The 22,468-nt window shown below is 46.9% G+C and overlaps 2 protein-coding genes across 5 annotated transcripts in view; both read right to left on the reverse strand.

The window, feature by feature from the left end:
• The window catches only part of FSD2 (fibronectin type III and SPRY domain containing 2), a 60,690-nt gene that overhangs the window by 5,500 nt on the left and 32,722 nt on the right, over positions 1-22,468 (reverse strand). For all 4 annotated transcript variants that reach the window (XM_053596203.1, XM_053596201.1, XM_053596200.1 and 1 more), the window contains exons 7-12: positions 17,225-17,380; positions 14,784-14,918; positions 14,249-14,399; positions 11,681-11,814; positions 8,827-8,959; positions 1,430-1,606 (exon numbers count right to left, since the gene is read on the reverse strand). In XM_053596203.1, the coding sequence (XP_053452178.1) occupies positions 1,430-1,606; positions 8,827-8,959; positions 11,681-11,814; positions 14,249-14,399; positions 14,784-14,918; positions 17,225-17,380 (886 nt within the window). The remainder of the gene's footprint in view (positions 1-1,429; positions 1,607-8,826; positions 8,960-11,680; positions 11,815-14,248; positions 14,400-14,783; positions 14,919-17,224; positions 17,381-22,468) is intronic.
• LOC128589246 (annexin A1-like) overlaps positions 5,925-22,468 on the reverse strand; it is a 104,079-nt gene continuing 87,535 nt past the window's right edge. Inside the window, exon 2 of the mRNA XM_053596204.1 lies at positions 5,925-7,307. Coding sequence (XP_053452179.1) covers positions 6,227-7,267 — 1,041 coding nt within the window. The 5' untranslated portion in view covers positions 7,268-7,307 and the 3' untranslated portion in view covers positions 5,925-6,226. The remainder of the gene's footprint in view (positions 7,308-22,468) is intronic.

Consider the following 22,468-nt stretch of genomic DNA (forward strand, 5'->3'; position numbering starts at 1 on the left):
GATGCATGTGGCATGTGTACTAGTGCCTTTTAACTGTGCTCTGTATCCTTTGTGCTTTGAAAATGGCTGAAACCAAAACTAGCCACAGGAATTTCCTGAACAGCTCTGTGTGCCACCATACCAGGATGAACACTTGGAGTACAGTCCAAGTGTGTCAGGGCAAGCCAGCCTATCCCTGTCTCAGTTCACCTTATCTAATCTTTTCTTAACTAAGTAGCTGCCAGAAGCTGTGAGTCCTTCCCTCTCACCACTAATAGTCTAATACTAGAGAACAAAAAACAAGAGTCTACTAGAAGATCGTATCCATGTCCTCCACTCGTAATACGCACGCCCATCCTGCCAAGGCAGGGTGCAAGAAGCTGCCTTAGCACTTGGCCTCTTGCCTGTACTTCTTTGTCTTCTGTCTTGTGTTTCCAACCCTCTTCTACTGTCTTCCCCCCGCACACACACACCTCTTCCACTGCATACAGACTCCCAGGGAGCCTTTCTGCTCCTTGAGTTTTGCCCTTTACCTTTCTAAAGAAGAGAAGACTTTGCTCTGTAGTCATAATATAGGCAGAATCCCCAAACTGTCTGGATCAGTACATAGTAATCCTTGCATTCCCCAAACTGGGTCTGGGGCTTAGTAGAGTTCATTATAGTCTCAGTCTCTTAGTGGGGGAGAGTTGGTCTAACCCCTCATGCTTGGGCATGGCAGATAACGTTTCAATAACCAGGAGGGAGGATCACGGTCTGAGAACACTGGATTCAGCAAGCCAAAGAGAGCCAGAGGCACCATATTACAGAAAGCAGTGTGGTTTGGGGGTTTCTTTTTTCCTGTTTTTGAGGTGAAGGAGGGTTGTAACTATGGCCTTCTAAGTCCGAAAGTTCTGTCCATTGGCTGGGCTTTGCCGGATTTCCCCCAGGGTAGCCACATGCTTCCCCCAATGGAACCACACCACATAGGTATAGACTGAGTGTGTAGCAGCAGAAGCAAACTAGAATTAGGTATGACCATTAGGCCTGTTGCCCACATTTAATTGAAAAAATGGAATTGGGGCTTCAAATTAAACTGTCCACTTAATAACACTGAAGCCAAACATAAATGAAAAATCAATTGCTTAAAGGTTAAGAATGCAGTCATTGGAGCCAGACTCCTGGAGTTTCAATCCAAGCTCTGAAGCCATGCTACAGTTAGATGATCTAACTGCTGTGAGGCATAGCTGTCTTATTTGTAAAATGGGATAGTACAGTTTTGAGAAGTAAATGAGATAATGCACCTAAGAGTAGAATAGATCTTTCCAAAGATCTTTCTTTTCTCATCTGGACTTCAGAGGAAGTGACTTTAATAGTTTGTGAAACATATGTGGGCTTTAATTATTAGTGAAAACCTCTCACTCTACTCTTCTGAAGGCAAATTTTAATCTTGGATACCCAGATTTCCCTTTACCTTGATGGTGTGAATGTGTGCCTCATGCACCAGGAAAGGCGGTTTGCTCCCAGGTACTCTTGTTTAGGGACATCTTCAAAGGCCACACCAACTGTATAGTCCAAACACTCGTCCACCTCCACCTCCCAGTAATGGCGCCCTCGGACCATGATCAGATTTCCCATGACAGCAACACACCTGGGTTTAGAAAGGGGAAGCACATGTGACCTGGTGTCCCTCAGGCCTGGCTGTGCAGTTGAGTGATGCCGACTCCTAGGGTCAGTCAGTAGGTGTCTATGAACATGGAGGTAGGTGCTTCCGGACACCTTGCTTGTAAAGCACCCCGGGCTCCCAGAGCTCAGCTGGCTGCTGCTGCAGAGTAGAAGAGGGTCATTGCACTCGTGGTCATGGAGGGAGGATGAGGCACTAAGCCAAACCAGAAGTACAGCTTCTGTTTGCTCTTAAAAGTAATTGGGGGCTTTTTGTTTGTTTGTTTGTTTTTTTGAGACAGGATCTCACTATCACCCATACTGGAGTGCAGTATTTCAGTAATAGGTCATTGTAACTTCAAACTCCTGGGCTTAACTGATCTTTGTGCCTCAGCCACAGGTAGGACTACAGATACGCAGCACCATACCATTTTTTAAAATTGTTTTTGTAGAGATAGGATCTTACTATTCTGCCCAGGCTTAAATGATCCTCCCACCTCAGCCTCCTACAGTGCTGGGATTATAGGTGTGAGCCACCACACCCAGCATTGGGGCTTTTATAGTAATAATAAAGCTTTGAATCATTTGTTCATAAGGAAAAGGATAGAAAACACACAATAGCACAATCAAGGGCACCATGTGCTTGAAGTTCACAAACTGGCCTGCACTTGCTTATTGTACAAAATGAACATAGAGGGTCTATGAGGTGACCGTGATGTTAGGGATGACTCCAGGTAGAGGGTAAGAATTCAGAGGCCATTCCAAGACAAGCTGGATAGCAAAACTGACTCACAAACATCAAAGTCTACCCAAAGGTCAGAGTGATGTTTTGCTCTACAACAGTAAACTCAACAGAGGAAAGTTTTCATTTAAAATCAGATTACATCAGTATCTCCAAAAGCGAATGTTCTACTTCCTTCAGGAGACTCCTCTGTTAGCCAGCATTTATGTAGCTCCCTACATCCCTAGAAGGATTTGTTCAACTGTTGTAAAAAATTCCCTCTTTACTCTCAAAGCCCCAAGTTCTGCAGCAAAGCTCTGGGAAGGAGGCTGTCACCTATCAAATGAAGTCATCTCTACTCCAAGCTCCACATCCACATTTCCATCTGTTGTTTTTTTTCCTGTGGTATTATAACTTTATTTGACGTGCCTGACAATCACCAGTTAGTTCTTGTCCACGTTGACTATAGGTTTTTGAAAGAGGTTAACAGGTACGTAGGTAACCAAAGTATAGAGCTTGTTTGGTGAATCTTCATCTCCATTACGTTTTCTGGACAAGCGCACAGGGATAGGGCATGGGATATTCCTTATGTCTTTGCCCAGACAGCTTTGTTTGAATGCACACACCTGGAGGCCCCACCTCTTTCATGGCAAATTTCTGGATCTCTCTGAGTGCCCTAGGGGCTGCTTCTTGAAGCCCACTCTGTAGATGCACTTGTGAATGTTGATGGTGTATTCTCACCTCATTAATGGCAGAACAGTCCTACTTCTTCCCACCACCCTTCTTGGCAGGAGCCATTCTACAGGCTCAAGTTGGAAAGCTCCATTTATTGTTTCAACTTCAGAATGTCCCAGACTGAAACAGTCACGTTCTCATCCTGCTCACTTACCAAGTTTGTGTTTAAGGTTTTCTCCTTTTGAGTTGATAGACTCATTATGTACCCAGTGACCCAAGCCAGAAAACAAAGACAAGAAAACACAATGGCTACAAACTCAGCTTCTAGTTTTATTCCAGCTCCAACCCTTAATAGCATTATGCCCTTGAGCAAGTTACTTCTCTGCACCTCTGTTTTTTGTTTTTGTTTATGTGACAGAGTCTCACTCTGTTGCCTAGGCTAGAGTGCTATGGTGTCATAACTGAAACTCCTGGGGTCTGGTGATTCTCCTGCTTCAGCTTCCTGAGTAACTGAGACTACAGGCACCCATCATGATGCCCACCTAATTTTTCTATTTTTAGTAGAGATGGTGAGGGTGGTGTCTCACTCTAGCTCAGGCTGCTCTTAAACCCTTGAGCTCAGACAATCCACACTCCTTGGCCTCCCAAAGTGCTAGGGTTATAGGTGTGAGCCACCATGCCTGGCCTGCCTCAGTTTCCTTATCTGTGAAATGGGATTGACAACAGTATGGACCTCATAGGATTGTTGTGATGGCTGAATGAGACAGTTCATGTAAGGAACCATACCTGGCACTTGCTAAGAACTGTGTAAATACAGCAATATTAGGGTCCCTGAGACATGCCTTTTAAAAAAATTTTTTTAGTATTCTAGTATTTATCTAGGAAGAAGTTTTATACCTCACTTGTTGGTTTTATGTGCTAAGTAGCTTTGAGTCCCTTGGCTCCTCTCATCCGTCCCACTGCTCAGTTAAGGCCTCCATAGTCTCCTCTCTGCTCTCATTTCCCATCTGCCTTTCCCTCTCCCGCAGGCTCATACCGCACAGTGCACTGTGATCTTTCTGAAATATAAATTTGATCCTATTTCCCTGCTTCAAATCCTCCAATAATTGTCACCACCTTAAGGATAAAATCCACATTTTTTTTTTGTACTGGACCTTTCTGCCCATTCTATGGACATGATAAATTGCCTGTACCCTCCAAATGAGATCTTTCCCACTTCTTCCGTCTGCACTCGTATAATGTACTTACCTGACTTTTTGGCTTGAAAAACTCCTATTTTAATCCCTCCAGACCTGACCCTTCCAAGAAGTCTTCATCCTGTGGTCCCCACAATACCCTGTGCATAAGTCTGCCTGTTACGTTTGTGCCTTTTACATGTACATTTCCCTAACTGAAGATCTGACTCTTGGGTGGGCAGGGACTGGCTGTCTTTTTATCTTTTTACCACCAGCGCACATCAGTGTTTCACAGGGCACTGAGTATTTTGGTAATAGAATATTAAAGTGTACTATAACTCAACCTGGCTGGACCACAAAAAGCCAAGAACAAAGTGTTAAGAACTCCTATACTGAGCCTCGGAGCCCATATATGGCACAATGGTTATGACGCCAGCCACATGCACCAAGGCTAGCGGGTTTGAACCCAGCCCAGGTCTGCTAAACAATGACAACTACAACAACAAAAATAGCCGGGCGTTGTGGTGGGCACCTGTAGTCCCAGCTACTTGGGAGGCTGAGGCAAGAGAATCACTTAAGCCCAAGAGTTGGAGATTGCTGTGAGCTGTGACACTATGGCACTCCACTGAGGGTGACATAGTGAGACTCTGTGTCAAACAAACAAACAAAAAAAGAACTTTACTGCAAGGTGAGATGCTAGACTACCTAAACAGAACTTGCAGAGATGGCCAAAAACTGGTTTTGCAACTTTTTTTTTTTTTTTTTGTAGAGACAGAGTCTCACTTTATGGCCCTCGGTAGAGTGCTGTGGCCTCACACAGCTCACAGCAACCTCCAACTCCTGGGCTTCAGCGATTCTCTTGCCTCAGCCTCCCAAGTAGCTGGGACTACAGGCGCCCGCCACAACGCCCGGCTATTTTTTGGTTGCAGTTTGGCCGGGGCCGGGTTTGAACCCATCACCCTCGGTATATGGGGCCGGCACCCTACCGACTGAGCCACAGGCGCTGCCCTGGTTTTGCAACTTTTAATGCAACATCAAAGAGTTGCAAATGCTTGAGGCTGTCCAGAAACTGCCTTATAATTCACACAAACGAACAGTGAAGTAGCAGTGGCCTGGTCCCAGGTGTGTGTTTCCCCAGGACTAGGTTTTATGTGCTAGTCCACAATTTTTATGGTGGAAAAATTGTGTCCCAGTGTTGTTTTTCAGGGAATCCTGTCCAAGAGGGCTTCCTGTGAGGGTCGAGGAGACCTTGGTGAAAGAGGCTAGAGTTGTGTGGAGTGCAGGAGGTTGATGGGTTGTGAAGGGCCCCAGAGGGAGGCAGGCTGCCTGGGACCTACAACTGTGGTCAGAGGGGCCTACAGCAAAGCCCGTGAGAGAAAAAGTCAGCTTTTTTGTTTTGTTTTTTGAGACTGAGTCTCACTCTGTTGCCCCAGGCTAGAGCATAGTGGCATCATAGCTCACAGCAACCTCAAATTCTTGGTCTCAAACGATCCTCTTGCCTCAACCTCCTCAGTAGTGAGACTACAGGCACCTACCACAACACCCAGCTAAGAAAAAGTCAGCTTTAAACATTGCTTTGGTATCAATCCTGCAAAACCTTTATTGCTTCTCATTCTTCTCTACATACTCCAGCCCTGGGTTGAGTGGGCAGAGGAGGGAAAGGATAAAACTGTTGTCCTCTGAGAAAAGGAAAGAACTTTTATTGACAAATGCAAATCCTTTTTTTTCTTATAAAATTATTTTATTTTCTTCTACATAGACATCTTCCCCAAGTAATGTTGCTAGAACAACTTGAGTATGGGGTTTTTTGGTTCAAGGTAAACATAACAAAAAACAAACAAAAAACTAACTTGTCTCTGTTATACAGAGTTGTAATATAAAAATTATTTATAGGCTGTATGTTTCAGAAATCAGGTAGCTACACTGTGATCCTCCTGAAGAAACTTTCTTATGAAGCCTATGTTATAGAAAGAAAAGATATAACTAAAATAATTAAAATATCTTCTGATCATAATGCTTGAGACCATGAAAGGAATGTTTAGTTTCCTCCACAAAGAGACACCAAGATTTTTTCATAATCTCCCTTGGTTTCATCCATGATGGCTTGGCAAAGAGAGACTCCATACATCTTCTGATAGAATGCTTTGATATCATTCATGTCAATTTCAGAACGGGAAACCATAATCCTGATCAATTCCTTATGAAGAGTTCCAACACCCTTCATGGCCTGCTGAAGCTTCTCTGCAAAGAAAGCTGATTTGCTGGTAGCACACCTCACGATGGCTGTGAGGCATTTCTCAATGCCACCTTTCATCTCCAGGTCCAGAGTTTTGTTCATGTCATGCTTACTATACTTGGCATATTTCTGAAACACTCTGCGAAGATGGGGATAGCTCCTGGTGGTAAGAATGGTAATGAATACGTTGGCATCCGTCCCCTTTCTCTTTTCTCCTGCTTCATACAAGGCCCTGGCATCTGTATCAGCCAAGTCTTCATTCACACCAAAATCCTCACTTTGGTCATCCTTAACAAGAGAAAGCAAAGCCTTCCGGAAATCTCCAGATGTGTCTGAGGTTATATCTTTGGCCAGATCTCTTTTCAGTTCATCTCTGTAGACTCTGTTAATTTCTCTGATTTCTTTGTTACTTCTTGATGTCAATATTTCAATCAGAGTGTCTTCATCAGTTCCAAGGCCCTTCATGGCAGCATGGAGTTCATCAGCATCAAACTGTGCTGGGGTTTTTAGCAGAGCTAAAGCAACCTCCTCCAGGTGGCCTGTAAGGGCCTTCTTCAGTGCTTCATCCAGGGGCTTTCCCTTCTCCTGGAGATATGCAGCTTTGATCTGTTGATGCTGAGCATTGGTTCTCTTAGTTAATATGTCAATGATGGTCCCTTCATCTACACCTTTAACTGTCAGGGCTTGGTGGATGGCAGCAACATCTGCATATGGATCTAAGGAAGGATAGGGGCTCACTGCCAACCCAGGACCACTTTTGGATGATTTCACAGTATTAATGTACTGCTGCTCTTCATTTTCAATAAACCAGGCCTGCTTGAGGAATTCTGATACCATTGCCATTTTTAAAGAAGTGTCTGTGTTTCTATGCTCTTCCAGAGAACTAAACAGAGATTCTGCTCTGAAGCTTTCTCAATCAAATTCCTTTTAATTTCAGGATCAGAGACCTTAAAATGAGATCAACACACTCACAACCTACTCCCCTTTGAAGCTATATATTCGGCTATATATTCGTCTCCTGAAAGTGCTACTGCCACAAGGGGGTGTAAATTAGCCTAAGAATGCCCCACGGGTCTCTATAACCCACATTCTATAGTGTATAGGCAATCTCTAATCCATGTTACTTCCATAGGCTAACAAGAATTGCTGACAAGCAACTTAGTATTAGCCCACTCTCTACCCCCACTCTTGGCCTTTAAAAATGCTTTCCTCATATAGCTGGTTCCTGTGGTAGGTGCTTGTAGTCCCAGGCACTTGGGAGACAGGTGGGAAGATTGTATGAGCGCAGGAGTTTTAGGTTGCTGTGAGTTATGATGCCATGGCACTCTACCAAGGGTGACAAAGTGAGGCCTCGTCTCAAAAAAAAAAAAAAAAAAGAAAGAAAGAAAGCTTTCCTTCTCCTGCTAACTGGAGTAAATATGCAGGGCAACTGGAATCTGTACTCCTGGGTTACAATCCTCAAGCTTGGCCCAAATAAACCATATTGGTTTTGCCTGCAATTCTTCCCCTTAAGTCTACACCTCTGTACCCTGCAAACTCCTGCTATTTCACACTAATGCATGTATAGGAGCTCACCCTAGGTGAACAGTACAAAGGCCAGCAGGAAGCCAGGCTCGGAGGAGCCAGCTGAGGGACTGTCCAACACCCAGACTGGGAAACTGGATGCAATTTTTCGGCCGGCCGCCCTTCTAGCCCTCATAGGAAAGCCCCTCTGCTTCCTTAGAAGATGCTCTTGACACTAAAATCAACGTACCAGGAACGCTTTGTGCCCTTTTTGTCCTACCAGGAAGCTGGACGGCCACATTAAATGCTTAATTCTGGAAAATTAATTAGCCTTTTAAGTTAACCTGTGTTCTTTTTTTCTCCTATTGCTTTTTCTACTTTCCCTTAATTTGAACTGTTTTCTGAGTCTTTGGAAAGAAGGAATAAATCATTTCAATATCTATCGTACCAAGAGCCAGCCAGACCGCATCTTAGAGCTTCCGCCCGTCATGTCACGCGCCCGCGCAAACCTTGCCCGCTCACTTTGGGTCAGGTTTCATCAGGAGTTTAGGTACAAGGTACCCCAGTGCAAGACAGAGCGCTAGGCAAGAGTTCTGTCCCCGCAAGAGCAAGGTCCTTGTTTCTGCTCTCCCACGGCCCTGTGCGCTCGGGCTCCGCGGGGACCCCACCTGCCTGTCGCCCGCACCAGCTCGACCCCCGCCTCTCGCCCTCCCTCTCCACCGGCCCAACCCCTGCCTCTCGCACTCCTTCTCCACCCGCCCGCACCTCCTCACTCATTTTTGGGATTCCCCATCCACCCTCCCAGAGGCTCCACCCGCGTGTCCTAACCGGATTTTACCGGAGGAAGAGTGAGTATCAGGAAAGTAACAAAGCCACTTTGGGAGCGGTTGACAGAGTACCTGGTAAAGCGCGCGCTGTTGGGGAGCGGCTCCCTGGCAGGGGTCTTCCTTTCGCTTCTGACGATTGTAAACCCATCTTCAGAAATGGCCAGCCAGGGATGGCAGGTGTCCTTGTTTAGGTGAAAGTAGCTTCCTGTGGAAGAGGGAAAACAGGAAGCCCCCCAGCCGATCACTTTCCTGCTCTCTGCCCGGCGCTCCACGTGGGGCAGAGCTGTTCTGGGCGCGCAGCGTCCTGCAGGACACAGAGAGCCCAGCGCTGCTGGGAGCAGCCTTCTAGTGACAAGGACGGCAGGTAACACGCAGGGGGCAGTATCTGCCGCTAAGCTAAGCAGTCTGCAAGTCCCGTCTGCTTACATCCTCACAATTACCCTTAGAAACAGCTGTTACTGCCGGGCGCGGTGGCTCACGCCTGTAATCCCAGCACTGTGGGAGGCTGAGGAGGGAGAATCGCTTGAGCTCAGGAGTTCGAGACTCGCCTGAGCGACAGTGAGACCCCGACTCGTGAAAAAAATGGAAAAACCCAGCCGGGCGCCGCGGCGAGCGCCTGTAATCCCAGCGGCTTCCGGAGGCTGAGGCAGCGGGGTGCCCGCAGCCCGAGTCTGAGGTTGTGGTGAGCTACCACGCCCACTGCACTCTGCTCAGGGGCATAGGGTGGGACCCTGTCTCAACAAAAAAAAAGAGAAAGAAACAGCTGTTACTATTTCTCTTTTGTAGATGAGGAAACTGAGGCACAGGGTAGTTAAGAAATCAGTTGGCAAATAATAGAACCCAAACTTGAACCCCAGCCTCTGTGATTCCAGAGGCTGTGCTCCTAACTTCTATTGTAAATGCCTGCCCATGGACTAGAATTTCTAAACTACCTGCCAAGGGAAATAAGAATTGAGGGACTTCTTAATGAACCATTGGACAAAAGCTTAGCAAAATTCAATATTCATCTTGCAATTAGGGCAGTGGAAGAAAAGGAAGGGGGCTAGAGTCATCCCCGAATAGTGGTTAAAATAAAGCTCATCAAAAAGTGGAATAGGATAGAGCTAATAAAAATTTAAAAAATTACTCATTGTCTCTCAACAAGTTCTCACGCCATTGCCCAGGCTGGAGTGCAATGGGACATAGCTCACTGTAACCTCAGGCTCCTGGGCTCAAGGGATTGTCCTGGTTCAGCCTCCTGAGTAGCTGGGACTACAGGCCAGAACCACAATATCCAGCTAATTTTATTTTATTAAGATAGGGGTCCCCCTCCTCCATTATTGTCTCTTCAGTTCCCATTCTGTCACTTCTCCTTGTCTCAAACTCTAGTTGAAGCATCACCATCAAACTCTTCACAGTTATTTTCACATTTTGATGCTACTGGAAATTTCACTTGCTACCTGAGTTGACTGATGAGGGCAGGCACATTCCCACTTTGCAACTAGCACAATGTATGGTTCTTACCTCTTGCTCACTAGTCTCAGACAAGGATTGCTGTTGAACAATTTTGCTGATAATTTTTTATAAATACATGCAAAATTTGAACAAAGAGACAACTGAATAATCAAGAGCTGGCTGTACCTTTTGCTCTATATACTTTTATTGAAACAGCCAGAATTTTACATTTCAAAACACCAAGTCAGCACTAGAAATCAGATGGGCCAGACAACTAAGGGACAGCCCCAGCACAAAAGAAAAATCTGAGTCCTAGGTCTAGCACTAATCCCTACCAGCTCTGGGACCTGGGGTAGCCACTTCTTTTTCCCATCTGTATGAGAGGAATCCCATAGTTCCCCTTTATCTGGGGTTTCAATTTCCATGGTTTCGGTTACCCAAGGTTTAATTGCAGCCTAAAAATATTGTGTACAATAAGATGTTTTGAGAGAGACACTACATTCATACAACTTATTATAGTACATTGTTATAATTATTCTATTTATTGTTAATCTTAGTGTGCCTAATTTATAAATTCAATCTTAGGTATGTATGTACAGCACATAATATCCCATATGTAAGTTCATTGCTCTCTGTGGTTTCATGCATCCACTGGGGGTCTTTTAGAATGTATCCCCCAACAATAAGTGGGGATTACTATAAAAGTGGGAGTGGGGGCTAATCATGTACCTTTTCCTAGCATTGGAAACGAGGACAAAATGACCGAAATCTCTTGGTGACAGATCCAAGCTAAGGGACTGCTGTCCTCCAAGCCCTAGGCCCAGGCTCCCTGTATTTGTTTCTTTCATGCCTGCCACTGGGCAGCCAGCTGGAGCCATACTTGCTCTGTGAGGTGTGGGAGGAGCCACCTGGCTTCGGTGCACTTTGGCAAAGCTCTGAACCCAGAGCCACAGCAGTGCTGGGACAACAGAAGATGTGTGAAATGTTTTTGCAATGTTTCTGCTAACTCAAGACTTGGATGTGAGATGTGACAGTTCTATGACACGATGGCGGGTAAGCTGGAATTAGGGATGTAGGGCCAGGCAGGGCCTGGGAGGAGGCTGGGTGGTGGCAGGAGCAGGGAGATGAGCCAGGCCCAGTGCTCTTCCTGGGAATTTCACAAAACCCCCCGCACTAGGGTTGGTATTCAGCTGGTGTGAGGTATACAGGCCACGGAGTCCAGTGTGACAAGCCTGTAGCCTCTCATGACCTAAGAATCGTGGAGAAAAACTTTTGAGTTTTTCTTGCCCACCTACCAAATTGCTGTGTAACTTGGGCTTCCCATCTATAAAATGGAACCACAGGCTTTCATTACCCTGAGCCCTTTCTAGGCTTGTTTTGCCATGTGTTCATGTCTACACATTCACCTATATTCTAGCAAAGTCCCAGCAGCACTGGGTCTGCCACAGATGACCACTTTGGGTTCCAGAGAGCACATGGCCAGGGCACAGACCTGTGGTATGGACTGCAACAGGCTGACTCCTCTCGCTGGGCCCCCCCATGTTGAGGGCTCGCACACAGACCAGGTAGCTTTTCCCAGGCTGCAGCTGCACCAGGGACTCGCAGGTCGGGATGCCCACGACAGAGCTAAATGGGGAAGCAGAGTTGCAGTCAGCCTGGTGTTAGGACGTCTGGCCCCAGCACCAGGGAAAATCCCTTTCAAAGCTGGGGGGTTTAACTTGCTCCTGTGCCCCGTCTCCTGACGTACCACACACAATAGGGGGACTGGCTCCATCCGTCTCCCCGCCACGGCCTCTGACCTGCGGCTCTCGCTGCATTCCCACTTGTGTTTGTGGCCGTCTCTCCACCAAGTGCCTCCCCCACCCCCGGTCTGGTTTCCCCGGCACCCAGCATAGGGCTTGATGCATGTCTGACTGTTGCAGCCAGAGTCTGCGCACATGCGCAGAGTTTGTGTGTCCTGATCTGTCAGGGTCATGACCTCTCAAGAACAGTGCTGGGCACACAGAAGGCCCTCGTCCACATTTGTGACAAATGACGCTGAATACAGCAGAGAGGGTACACAAAGGCCCTCTGGGGCCTGCGGGGAATACTCCAATTTAAACTGTATCTTCCAGGAACATGAGCCGTAATTGCCGCTGTCTGTACTGCTGTTGTTGTCAACCCCATGTCAGACCAGTGGCCAAGAAAAGTCCTCAGGGTGACGCCTAGCTGTGGACACAGCACCCTCACCCAGAAAGAACCGCGTCCAGTTTATCTCAGAGGTAGCGGCTCCAGGCCAGAGGGACATTTGCTTCATCCAGTAAATATAAACTGAGCTCTTTAGGTTCCAGGCACTGCACAGGGAGGCCCTGGCCCCTAGACCTTAGTCTAGATGGGAAGGCAGGTTTTCCTCAGGCAGTCACTGGAAGGGTAAGGTGGTGACTGTGATAAATCAACAGTGAGAGGTAAGTCTATGAAGGGAGTTGACTTCTGAGCAGCACTCTGAATAATGATTAGGGGTAACTGGATGAGAAGATAGCAGAGGAGTCTCCCATTCAGAAGAAGCAGGTGCAAAGGCCCTGTCACAGGAAAGAGCATGGAAAGTAGGAGAGACTAAAATATGACTGATGTGGCCGGGGCTGGAAGAGGGGGAGCTGGTGTGGGAAGGTCTGCTGGGGCAGGAAGGAGTGAGCCTATGTGGGAGTTTTGCCCCTTTTCTTTTGAGACGGTTTCACTCTGACCTTGGGTAGTGGCTATGGCATCAGTCTCGTTCACAGCAAGCTCAAACTCCTGGGTTCAAGCAATCTTCTTGCCTCCCCAGTGTCTGGGACTGTTGGTGCCACCACACCCGGCTAGTCTTTTCTATTTTAAATAGAGACAGGGTTTTGTCCTTGCTCAGGCTGGTCTTGAACCCCTGAGCTCAAGGATTCCTCCTGCTTTAGCCTCCCAGTATTTTAGGATTACAAGTGGGTTTTGTCTTTTCTCTGGCAATTGGCCATTATGATTCAATTTGCACTGGGAGAATGATCACCTCCTCACAGGTCATCTCCCAGGACTAACTAGCCCTCTGATTATTATGAGTTGATCCCAGGTACTCCTAAACTGTCAGCACAAATAGCAAAGGAAACCTAAACTATTGGGGTGGCCAGAATCACTGCCCCACAGCCCCTCTCTTGTATGTAGCTGTGGATGCCTGCAATAAATGGCCCAGATTCTGAGCCTGGCATTCAGCAAAGAAGAACCTGCCTCCCTAACAGGTGATACCAACTTCCCATCCCTTTCTCCAGATCCATTGGGCAACACCTGGGCATGGTGGCCAGTACTGTGCTGCTCAGCTGGTTTAGTCCCTTGTACACTTTTCTGGACTTCCCAATTGTCAGCCAGAAGCACGTCCATGCTTCCTCTGTGCTGCTTCTGATCTGTAGGCCAGGGTGACAGCTGGGGCAGAGCCTGTGCCCTCCAGACAGCCTTCTATGACAGGTGTAACATTCTTTGTACATTGAGCTGCAAACTTTTGCCTCATGCTTTTCCCTTTCTGCTCCCTGACTTCCAGCCACTTTCTCCAGGACAACCAGCTCACCCCTGCCAGGGCCCATGCCATGCACCCCTGCACCCACGTTGTCAGTGCTCAGTCTTTCCCATCTGTTTAGGCCTCAGTTTAAACATGTCCCCTCGCCAGAACAGATCCTCACCTCCATCCCCATTCTATTTCATTACATTTCCCTTCCTAGCCCTGAATTTACACATTGGTTTTCTTGCTTTTTGTCTATTTCCCTACCTAACTGTCCGCTCTGTTAAGGCAGGAAATTTGTCTGTAGTTCCCCAGTGCTGTGCACAGGATCTGGCACCACCTAAGTGCTCCATTCTTGAATGAATGAATGGTTTGGGGCTTAAAAAGAAAAAGCAAATTTGAGACTAACTTACATGTTCATTCATCATTCACCTTCAGTAGTAGCATCCGAGCTACTTATGAAAACGAGGCAACCTAAATTAAGCTTCCTGTGTGTCACAAATGCTGACCACCTCTCTAGACTCACACTTCCTAAGCCATTTCACTGTGTCAGGTGCCCTCATGACTCACTCAGTTACACCTGCAGCCTCTGGCCTTTCCGCCTGGGTCAGCTCCATGGTGTATGAGTCCACAGGATTCAGGTTCCCAGACTCCCAGCAAATCAGCGCTGCCTCCTCACAGCTTCTTATCTCTTTGGTTTTGATGATGGGGGGAGAAGGTGCTAACCATGGATGAAAGGGAGAGATGGACAACTGTTGTGTTCACTTCCAGCCAATTCTTTCCAAGCCTGGACAATCATAACTACCCTCTTCCTCCCGCAAAAAAGATTCAGTACAATAAAAATCAAATCAGAGAATCCCTCTCACATGTCCCTGGAGTGGAGGATGGTTATGAGGCTCAAATGTCAGCGTGACGGAGAGTAGCATTCTTTGTTTTGAGACCAGCCATGAGAACATATCCCTGTCATGCTAGGCATGTAGATTTGGGGTATTAAATAAAAAGAAAACTGCACAGCTCTTCCTGCCCTTCCAAATGAACTCAAGTGCATAGTCATGTCCAGGAACCCCCTGAACAGTGGCCTGCTGACACACAGACAGCCCCTTACCTGTTGTGTATACCGCGTGCTCACTGGGAGGGCTGGAGCCAGCTCTGTTATGAGCTGTCACCCAAAATTCATACTGTGTGTTTGGCACAAGTTTCATCACCGAGCAATACGTTTCTTTGATGGTCACAGTAAACTCTGGAAAACAAGATGAGAATTCATCTCTACAGGTAGGCCAAGTAGATCCAAATTCATTGCACCAAGTGCCACTATAGCAGGTTATGAAAATGGCTTTAGACTTCTCCCACCCCTGCATGCCCACCCCTCTTCAGTGGGACTCTGAGGCTCCTCCCATTAAAAGGTTTGGTCTTGGGCGGCGCCTGTGGCTCAGTGAGTAGGGCGCTGGCCCCATATGCCGAGGGTGGCGGGTTCAAACCCAGCCCCGGCCAAACTGCAACCAAAAAATAGCCGGGCGTTGTGGCAGGCGCCTGTAGTCCCAGCTACTCGGGAGGCTGAGGCAGGAGAATCGCGTAAGCCCAAGCGTTAGAGGTTGCTGTGAGCTGTGTGACGCCACGGGACTCTACCCGAGGGCGGTACAGTGAGACTCTGTCTCTACAAAAAAAAAAAAAAAAAAGGTTTGGTCTTTCTTACTAGTCCTTGAAGCTGGACTCAGCTACGTCATGTGCTTTGACCAGTGTATGTGCAGAGGCCTGGGAAGGGCTGGTGCACAGAAGCTCATTCTCTTGGTGCTGAACACATTTCCACTACCATGTGACAAGCCTGAGCCAGCCTCCCAGAGGATGTGAGACCACTGGAAGAGAGGTCCCCACCACCCAAGTCATCCCATCGGAGCTGAAGCCATCCTAGACTATCCAGCCCTATCCAAGATGGCCCAGACCAGAAATTTCCAGCCAACCCTTAGAATTATAAGATATAGTAAGTGTTCATTATCCACTAAGTTGTAGGAGGATGGGGTGTTATGCAGCAAAAACTGATACCAGCTCAAGGCAGTGAAAACTCATTAATCCACCTTCTAACATTTGTTCCTTCATGCCGAAGGCTTGGTGCCCATAGCACAGTGGTTATGGCACCAGTCACATGCACCCAGGCTGGCAGGTTTGAACCCGGCATGGGCCAGCTAAGCAACAATGACAACTACAACAACAACAATAACAATAAAGATTGCCAGCATTGTGACAGGCACCTCTAGTCCCAGCTACTTGGAAGGCTGAGGCAAGAGAATCACTTAAGCCCAAGAGCTGGAGGTTGCTGTAAGCTGTGACACCACAGTACTCTACTAAGGGCAACATAGTGAGACTCTGTCTCCCCCGGCAAAAACAACAACAACAACAAAATCCCTTCCTACAGAGTTTTGGGTTGTGTTGCAGTGGTGTCTGTCTGCAGGGAGCGCCATCAGGGTGATTCATGGCCAAAGCCAGGACTGAGCAGTCTGGCTCCTTGGTCCTCAGCCTCCCTTTGTTAAAGCTGTGCTATCTCCAGCCCTGTGTTCTCTTTAGTCCCGATTCTGATCACCCTCACCCTCCCTCATCACTTCAACTAACTCTCACTTTTCTCAAGAATTCCCTTCCAGGTGGCGCCTGTGGCTCAGTGAGTAGGGCGTTGGCCCCATATACCGAGGGTGATGGGTTCAAACCCAGCCCCAGCCAAATTACAACAAAGAATTACCTTCCTTCCTGGCCAGAAACAGGCCTCACCTGCTGGAGCTCAGAAGTGACTCATATGGCCTGGTCACTGAGCAGGGCTCTGGGCAGGGAGCCCATACACCCAACCGACTCTCAACCTGGCTCTGCCATAGCTCACTGCATCCCCAGGCAGCTCATTTCTTTCTGGGATTCAGTTTCCCCACCCATAAAATGGAGAACTTTAAGCCCATTTCCAGCAATTTCACTCCAACCTGTGGGCATAGGACAGGCCCAGCAGGCCAGTCTCAATACCCTGATTCCTTCAGATGCTCAGCTGGGGCTCTCCTGTGCCTGACCCTCTCAACAGGAAAAGAGTTTATTGAGTGGGGCTCCATCCACACTCTCACACCAGCCAGCCCCATTTCCCTGGGGAGAGGACAGGCTAAGAGCTGCCCACAGTGAGGGCTGTGGGGAGCCCTTCCCAGGAGCTGGCTCAACCTGGAAATGGGGAGCCAGCCAGCAGCAGCTGTTCCTGCTGCAAAGGCTGCCTGCCCCCCACAGGGTCTGCACACTGACCCTAGTCCCCCTGTAGCACAGAGCTGCCATGAGAGGAGCCAGCCCAACCCCCACATGCAGGACACACCAGGTTCCAGCCAGACCTCCCCAACAGGGGCGTCTTGGCTTTTCCTGTGCACACTGTGGCCTTTCTAGCTCTTTCTGCCATGCCCACACACCACCCCACCCCTGCTCCCTGTAAAGACCCAGCCCATCTCACTTCCACCTTCCCAGTTGCCAGGGAGCCAGGACACAGACCTCCGAGCCTGGATGGCTGCCATGAGCATACTCCTGGCAGAGCCTCACCTGCTTGGTCCTTCCCAGGTGAGCTGTTCTGCACTGGCCGGTAGGACAGCTGGTAGCTCTCCACGGTGTCATCAGAGTACAAGCTCCAACACACTCGGACTGAGGAACCTGTGGCTGAGTTGGGGGCCTGAGGATTTATCACTGGAGCAGAAGGAGCTAGCAAAGGAAATCAGAAAACAAAAATGAGGCTCCTTGAGTAGAGGTGTAGGGTAGGAGTGGTCCCTTTTACAGGACCATGGACCCCAGAGCATTCACGGCCTTTGGTAATGGAAGGGGCAGCCTGGAACAGGCAAGGACAGGAACAGACTCTCAGCCTGGAGCCTGCAAAGAACAACCTGCGCATCCATTCCTGCCTTCTCAGTGCACATGAGCGTGGGGAACAGTGTCGGTTGTCTCATACCGGCATGTGACCACCTGGCAAGAGGAGGGAGAGCTGACCCAAGTGGAAAGGTGGGAAATGAAGAAACATAAAGCCATAGAAGACAGGAAGAGGGACACAAAGAAAGACAGGGGCCGAGAGCTAGGCTGGCATCAGGAGGGCTGACGCAGCTGGTGACTGCAGCCAGCCACTCAACTGTAGAAACAGCTTTATACTGTATCTTAAGATCACGTAAATCTTAACACATAGGGTAGAGATCAACCTTAAAGAGGAAAAACTGGGGGCTGGATGATAACAAGGAAAGTATGCATGAGCTATGTGACTTTTGGCAGGTGAAAACCATGTTAAGGGAGAAGTGGTTGGGGGTCACTCCCCAAGCATTTCTCAGGCTGTGGGGGCCCTGCCAGCCACAGCCCGCTTTAACCTAACAATCTCCAGTGAAATCACAGGCACATCCCACAGATGGACATAACCACAGAATTATTCCCAACCATGATTACCCCCCAAAACTTATTAAATGTACAGTTCCACTTTTTCTTTTGGCCAGGGCTGGGTTTGAACCCACCACCTCCAGTATATGGGGCCAGTGCCCTACTCCTTTGAGCCACAGGTGCCACCCTACAGTTCCGCTTTTTTTCACTTTTTTCTTCTCACAGGGGCTTTCCTCACCTGCTTAGTTCCACTATCCCATCCTTGTTTGAACCAGAGTGGGAGTGGTGGTGAACAAGGATTCCCTCACCTTGAACTTACTTTTCCATACTCAGGTCCACTGTTTGGACGCCACATGTCGAGTACCAGCAGGAGAGAGGGACCTCTCCCCACCGGCGCGAGGAGGGAGAGTTGACCTGAGTGGAAAGGTGGGAAATGAAGAAATATAAAGCCATGAAAGACGGGGAGAGGGATGCAAAGACAGTGGCCAAGAACTAGGCTGGAGTCAGGAGGGCTGGTGCTGCTGATGACTGCAACCAACCACTGAACGGCGGAAAGTTTATTTATGCAGTATCTTAACATGCTTGCATAAATCTTTTTTTTTTATTAAATCGTAGCTGTGTACATTAATGCAATCATGGAGTACAATGTGCTGTTTTTATATACAATTTGAAATGTTTTCATCAAACTGGTTAACATAGCCTTCACGATTGCATAAATCTTAAAACTCATGGAGCAGAGATCAACTGTGCGCTTGTCAATAACGAGGTATGCATGGGTTATGTGACTTCTGACAGATGAAAATAATGTTAAGGGAGGAGAGGTGGTTGGGCGTTGCTCCCTGAGCGTTTCCCAGACTGTGGGGGCCCTTCAGGCCACAGCCCACTTTTTACAGTCGGTGATGGGGACACAGGCTGGGCTAGAGTTTGCAGGTCCTGCTCCAAGCTGTGGGTCTCTCTCTGGCCCTTCCATGACATTTGAAGAGACAAGAACTCCAGCATCACTGCACTGCTGCCCCGGGCCTGGAGTGAGCAGAGGGAAAGAGCCTGCAGAGGGGTGCTCTGGGAAAGAAGAGGGCACTGAACACCCATCGTCCATATCACAATGAGAGAAGATTGGGGTGTCCCAACTGCGCTTTTCAGGTCCAACTTCTTTAGAGTCTGTCTGTGAAGGCAATTCTTTCCTTCTCTGCCTCCTCCACCCCCAAGGATCCACATGCACCGGAGTAAGAACAAATGATGTTTTTCCCCCATAGCTCTCCATGGCAGCACCTTTCCATCCCAGGCTCTTGAGAACATCCTTAGTTTTAAAATTTGAAATCGACCAATCCAGATAAGAGCACAGCTAAACTGAAAGGAGCTTACTTACCTGAAGCTCATTCTTTCCTTTCTGGTTAGGGCTGGAAGGTTATAATGTGACAGAGGCAAGGAGGACAGAGAACCTAGACCTCCAAATGACAAACTCCAGGGGGCACAGAAGATGCCTTTCTATATCCCATCAGAAAAATCTGAATTAGGTGGGGGAGGGGGAGACACTGGCTCACGCCTGTAATATTAGCATACTAAAAGGCTGAGGAGGGAGGATCACTTGAGCTCAGGAGTTCAAGATGAGCCTGAGCAAGAGCAAGACCCCATCTCTACTAAAAATAGACAAACTAGCCGGGAATGTGACGGGCCCCTATAGTCCCAGCTACTCAAGAGGCTGAGACAGGAGGACTGCTTAAGCCCAGGAGTTTGAGGTTGCTGTGAGCTATGATGATCACTGCACTCTAGCCTGGGTGGCAGAGGTAGACTCAAAAACAACAACAACAAACGCTGAGTTATAGTATTAGCCTGAGAAACAAGTAATCACAATAATATTTTTAAAGAGCTATTTAGCATCATGTCATGTGCTCTACACATATTATCTCATTTATTCTTGCCATATCCCTATGAGGTGAAGTCTCCATCTTTTTTTTTTTTATTGTTGAGGATTCATTGAGGGTACAAGAAACTAGGTTACACTGATTTGTTAGGTAAAGCCCCTCTTACAATCCTGTCTTGCCCTCAAAAGGTGTGGCACACACCAAGGCCCCACCCCCCTCCCTCCTTCCCTCTCTTTGCTCTTCCTTTCTCCACCCCTCCCTCCTTCTTTCTCTCTCTGCTCTCCCCTTCCCCCACCAACACCGTGTCCTTAATTGTCATTAATTGTCCTCATATCAAAATTGAGTACATAGGATTCATGCTTCTCCATTCTTGTGATGCTTTACTAAGAATAATGTCTTCCACTTCCATCCAAGTTAATACAAAGAATGTAAAGTCTCCATTTTTTTTTAATGGCTGAATAGTATTCCATGGTATACATATACCACAGCTTGTTAATCCATTCCTGGGTTGGTGGGCATTTAGCCTGTTTCCACATTTTGGTGATTGTAAATTGACCTGCAATAAACAATTCAGTGCAAGTGTCCTTATGATAAAAGGATTTTTTCCCGTCTGGGTAGATGCCCATAATGGGATTACAGAATCAAATGGGAGGTCTAGCTTGAGTGCTTTGAGGTTTCTTCATACTTCCTTCCAAAAACGTTGTACTAGTTTGCAGTCCCACCAGCAGTGTAAAAGTGTTCCCTTCGCTCCACATCCATGCCAGCATCTGCAGTTTTGAGATTTTGTGATGTGGGCCATTCTCGCTGGGGTTAGATGATATCTCAGGGTGGTTTTGATTTGCATTTCTCTAATAGATAGGGATGAAGGAACATTTTTTCATATGTTTGTTAGCCATTCATCTGTCTTCTTTAGAGAAGGTTCTATTCATGTCTCTTGCCCATTGATATATGGGATTGTTGGCTTTTTTCACGTGGATTAATTTGAGTTCTCTATAAAACCTAGTTATCAAGCTTTTGTCTGATTCAAAATGTGCAAATATCCTTTCTCATTGTGTAGGTCATCTATTTGCTTTGGTTGTTGTCTCTTTAGCTATACAGAAGCTTTTCAGTTTAATGAAGTCCCATTTGTTTATTTTTGTTGTTGCAATTGCCATGGCAGTCTTCTTCATGAAGTCTTTCCCCAGGCCAACGTCTTCCAGTATTTTTCCTATGCTTTCTTTGAGAATTTTTATTGTTTCATGCCTTAAATTTAAGTCCTTTATCCATCTTGAATTAATTTTTGTGAGTGGAGAAAGGTGTGGGTCCACTTTCAGTCTTTTACATGTGGATATCCAGTTCTCCCAACACCATTTATTGAACAGGGAGTCTTTCCCCCAAGGTATGTTCTTGTTTGGTTTATCAAAGATTAGGTGGTTGTAAGATGTTAGTTTCATTTCTTGGTTTTCTGTCCAATTCCAAGTGTCTATGTCTCCATTTTTGTGCCTGTCTTGACCACTATGGCTTTGTAGTACAGACTAAAATCTGGTATGCTGATGCCCCCAGCATTATTTTTATTACTAAGAACTGCCTTAACTATACGGGATTCCTTTCTGGTTCCATACAAAACGCAGAATCATTTTGTCCAAATCTTGAAAATACGATGTTGGTATTTTTATTATTATTTTTGTTTTTGCAGTTTTTGGCCAGGGCTGGGTTTGAACCCACCACCTCTGGCATATGGGGCCAGTGCCTAACTCCTTTGAGCCAAAGGTGCTGCCCAATGTTGGTATTTTAATAGGAATGGCCTTGAATAGGTAGATTGCTTTGGGACGTATAGACATTTTAACAATGTTGATTCTTCCCAGCCATGAGCATGGTATGTTCTTCCATTTGTTAAAGTCCTCTGCTATTTCCTTTCTGAGGATTTCATAATTTTTTTTATAGAGGTCCTTCACCTCCTTCATTAGGTATATTCCTAGGTATTTCATTTTCTTTGAAACTATGGTGAAGGGAGTTGTGTCCTTAATTAGCTTCTCATCTTGACTGTTATTGGCGTATACAAAGGTTACTGACTTGTGGACATTGATTTTATATCCTGAGACATTACTGTATTTTTTGATGATTTCCCAGAGTCTTCTGGTCGAGTCTTTAGGGTTCTCTAAGATCATATCATCAGCAAAGAGGGAGAATTGGACCTCCTCTGCTCCCATTTGGATTCCCTTTATTTCCTTGTCTTGCCTAATTGTATTGGCTACAACTTCCAGCACTATGTTGAATAGTAAAGGTGACAGAGGACAGCTTTGTCTGATTCCAGTTCTAAGAGGAAAAGCTTTCAGTTTTACTCCATTCAGTAAAATATTAGCTGTGGGTTTGTCATAGATAGCTTCAATCAGTTTCAGAAATGTGCCACCTATGCCTATACTCTTCAGTGTTCTAGTTAGAAAAGGATGCTGGATTTTTATCGAATGCGTTTTCTGCATTTATTGAGAGGATCATATGGTCTTTCTTTTTGCCTCTGTTAATATGGTGGATAATGTTTATGGACTTGCATATGTTAAATCAGCCTTGCATCCCTGGGTTGAAACTTACTTTA

The sequence above is a fragment of the Nycticebus coucang genome, chromosome 6 (assembly GCF_027406575.1).
Source record: "Nycticebus coucang isolate mNycCou1 chromosome 6, mNycCou1.pri, whole genome shotgun sequence".
NCBI lineage: Eukaryota > Metazoa > Chordata > Mammalia > Primates > Lorisidae > Nycticebus > Nycticebus coucang.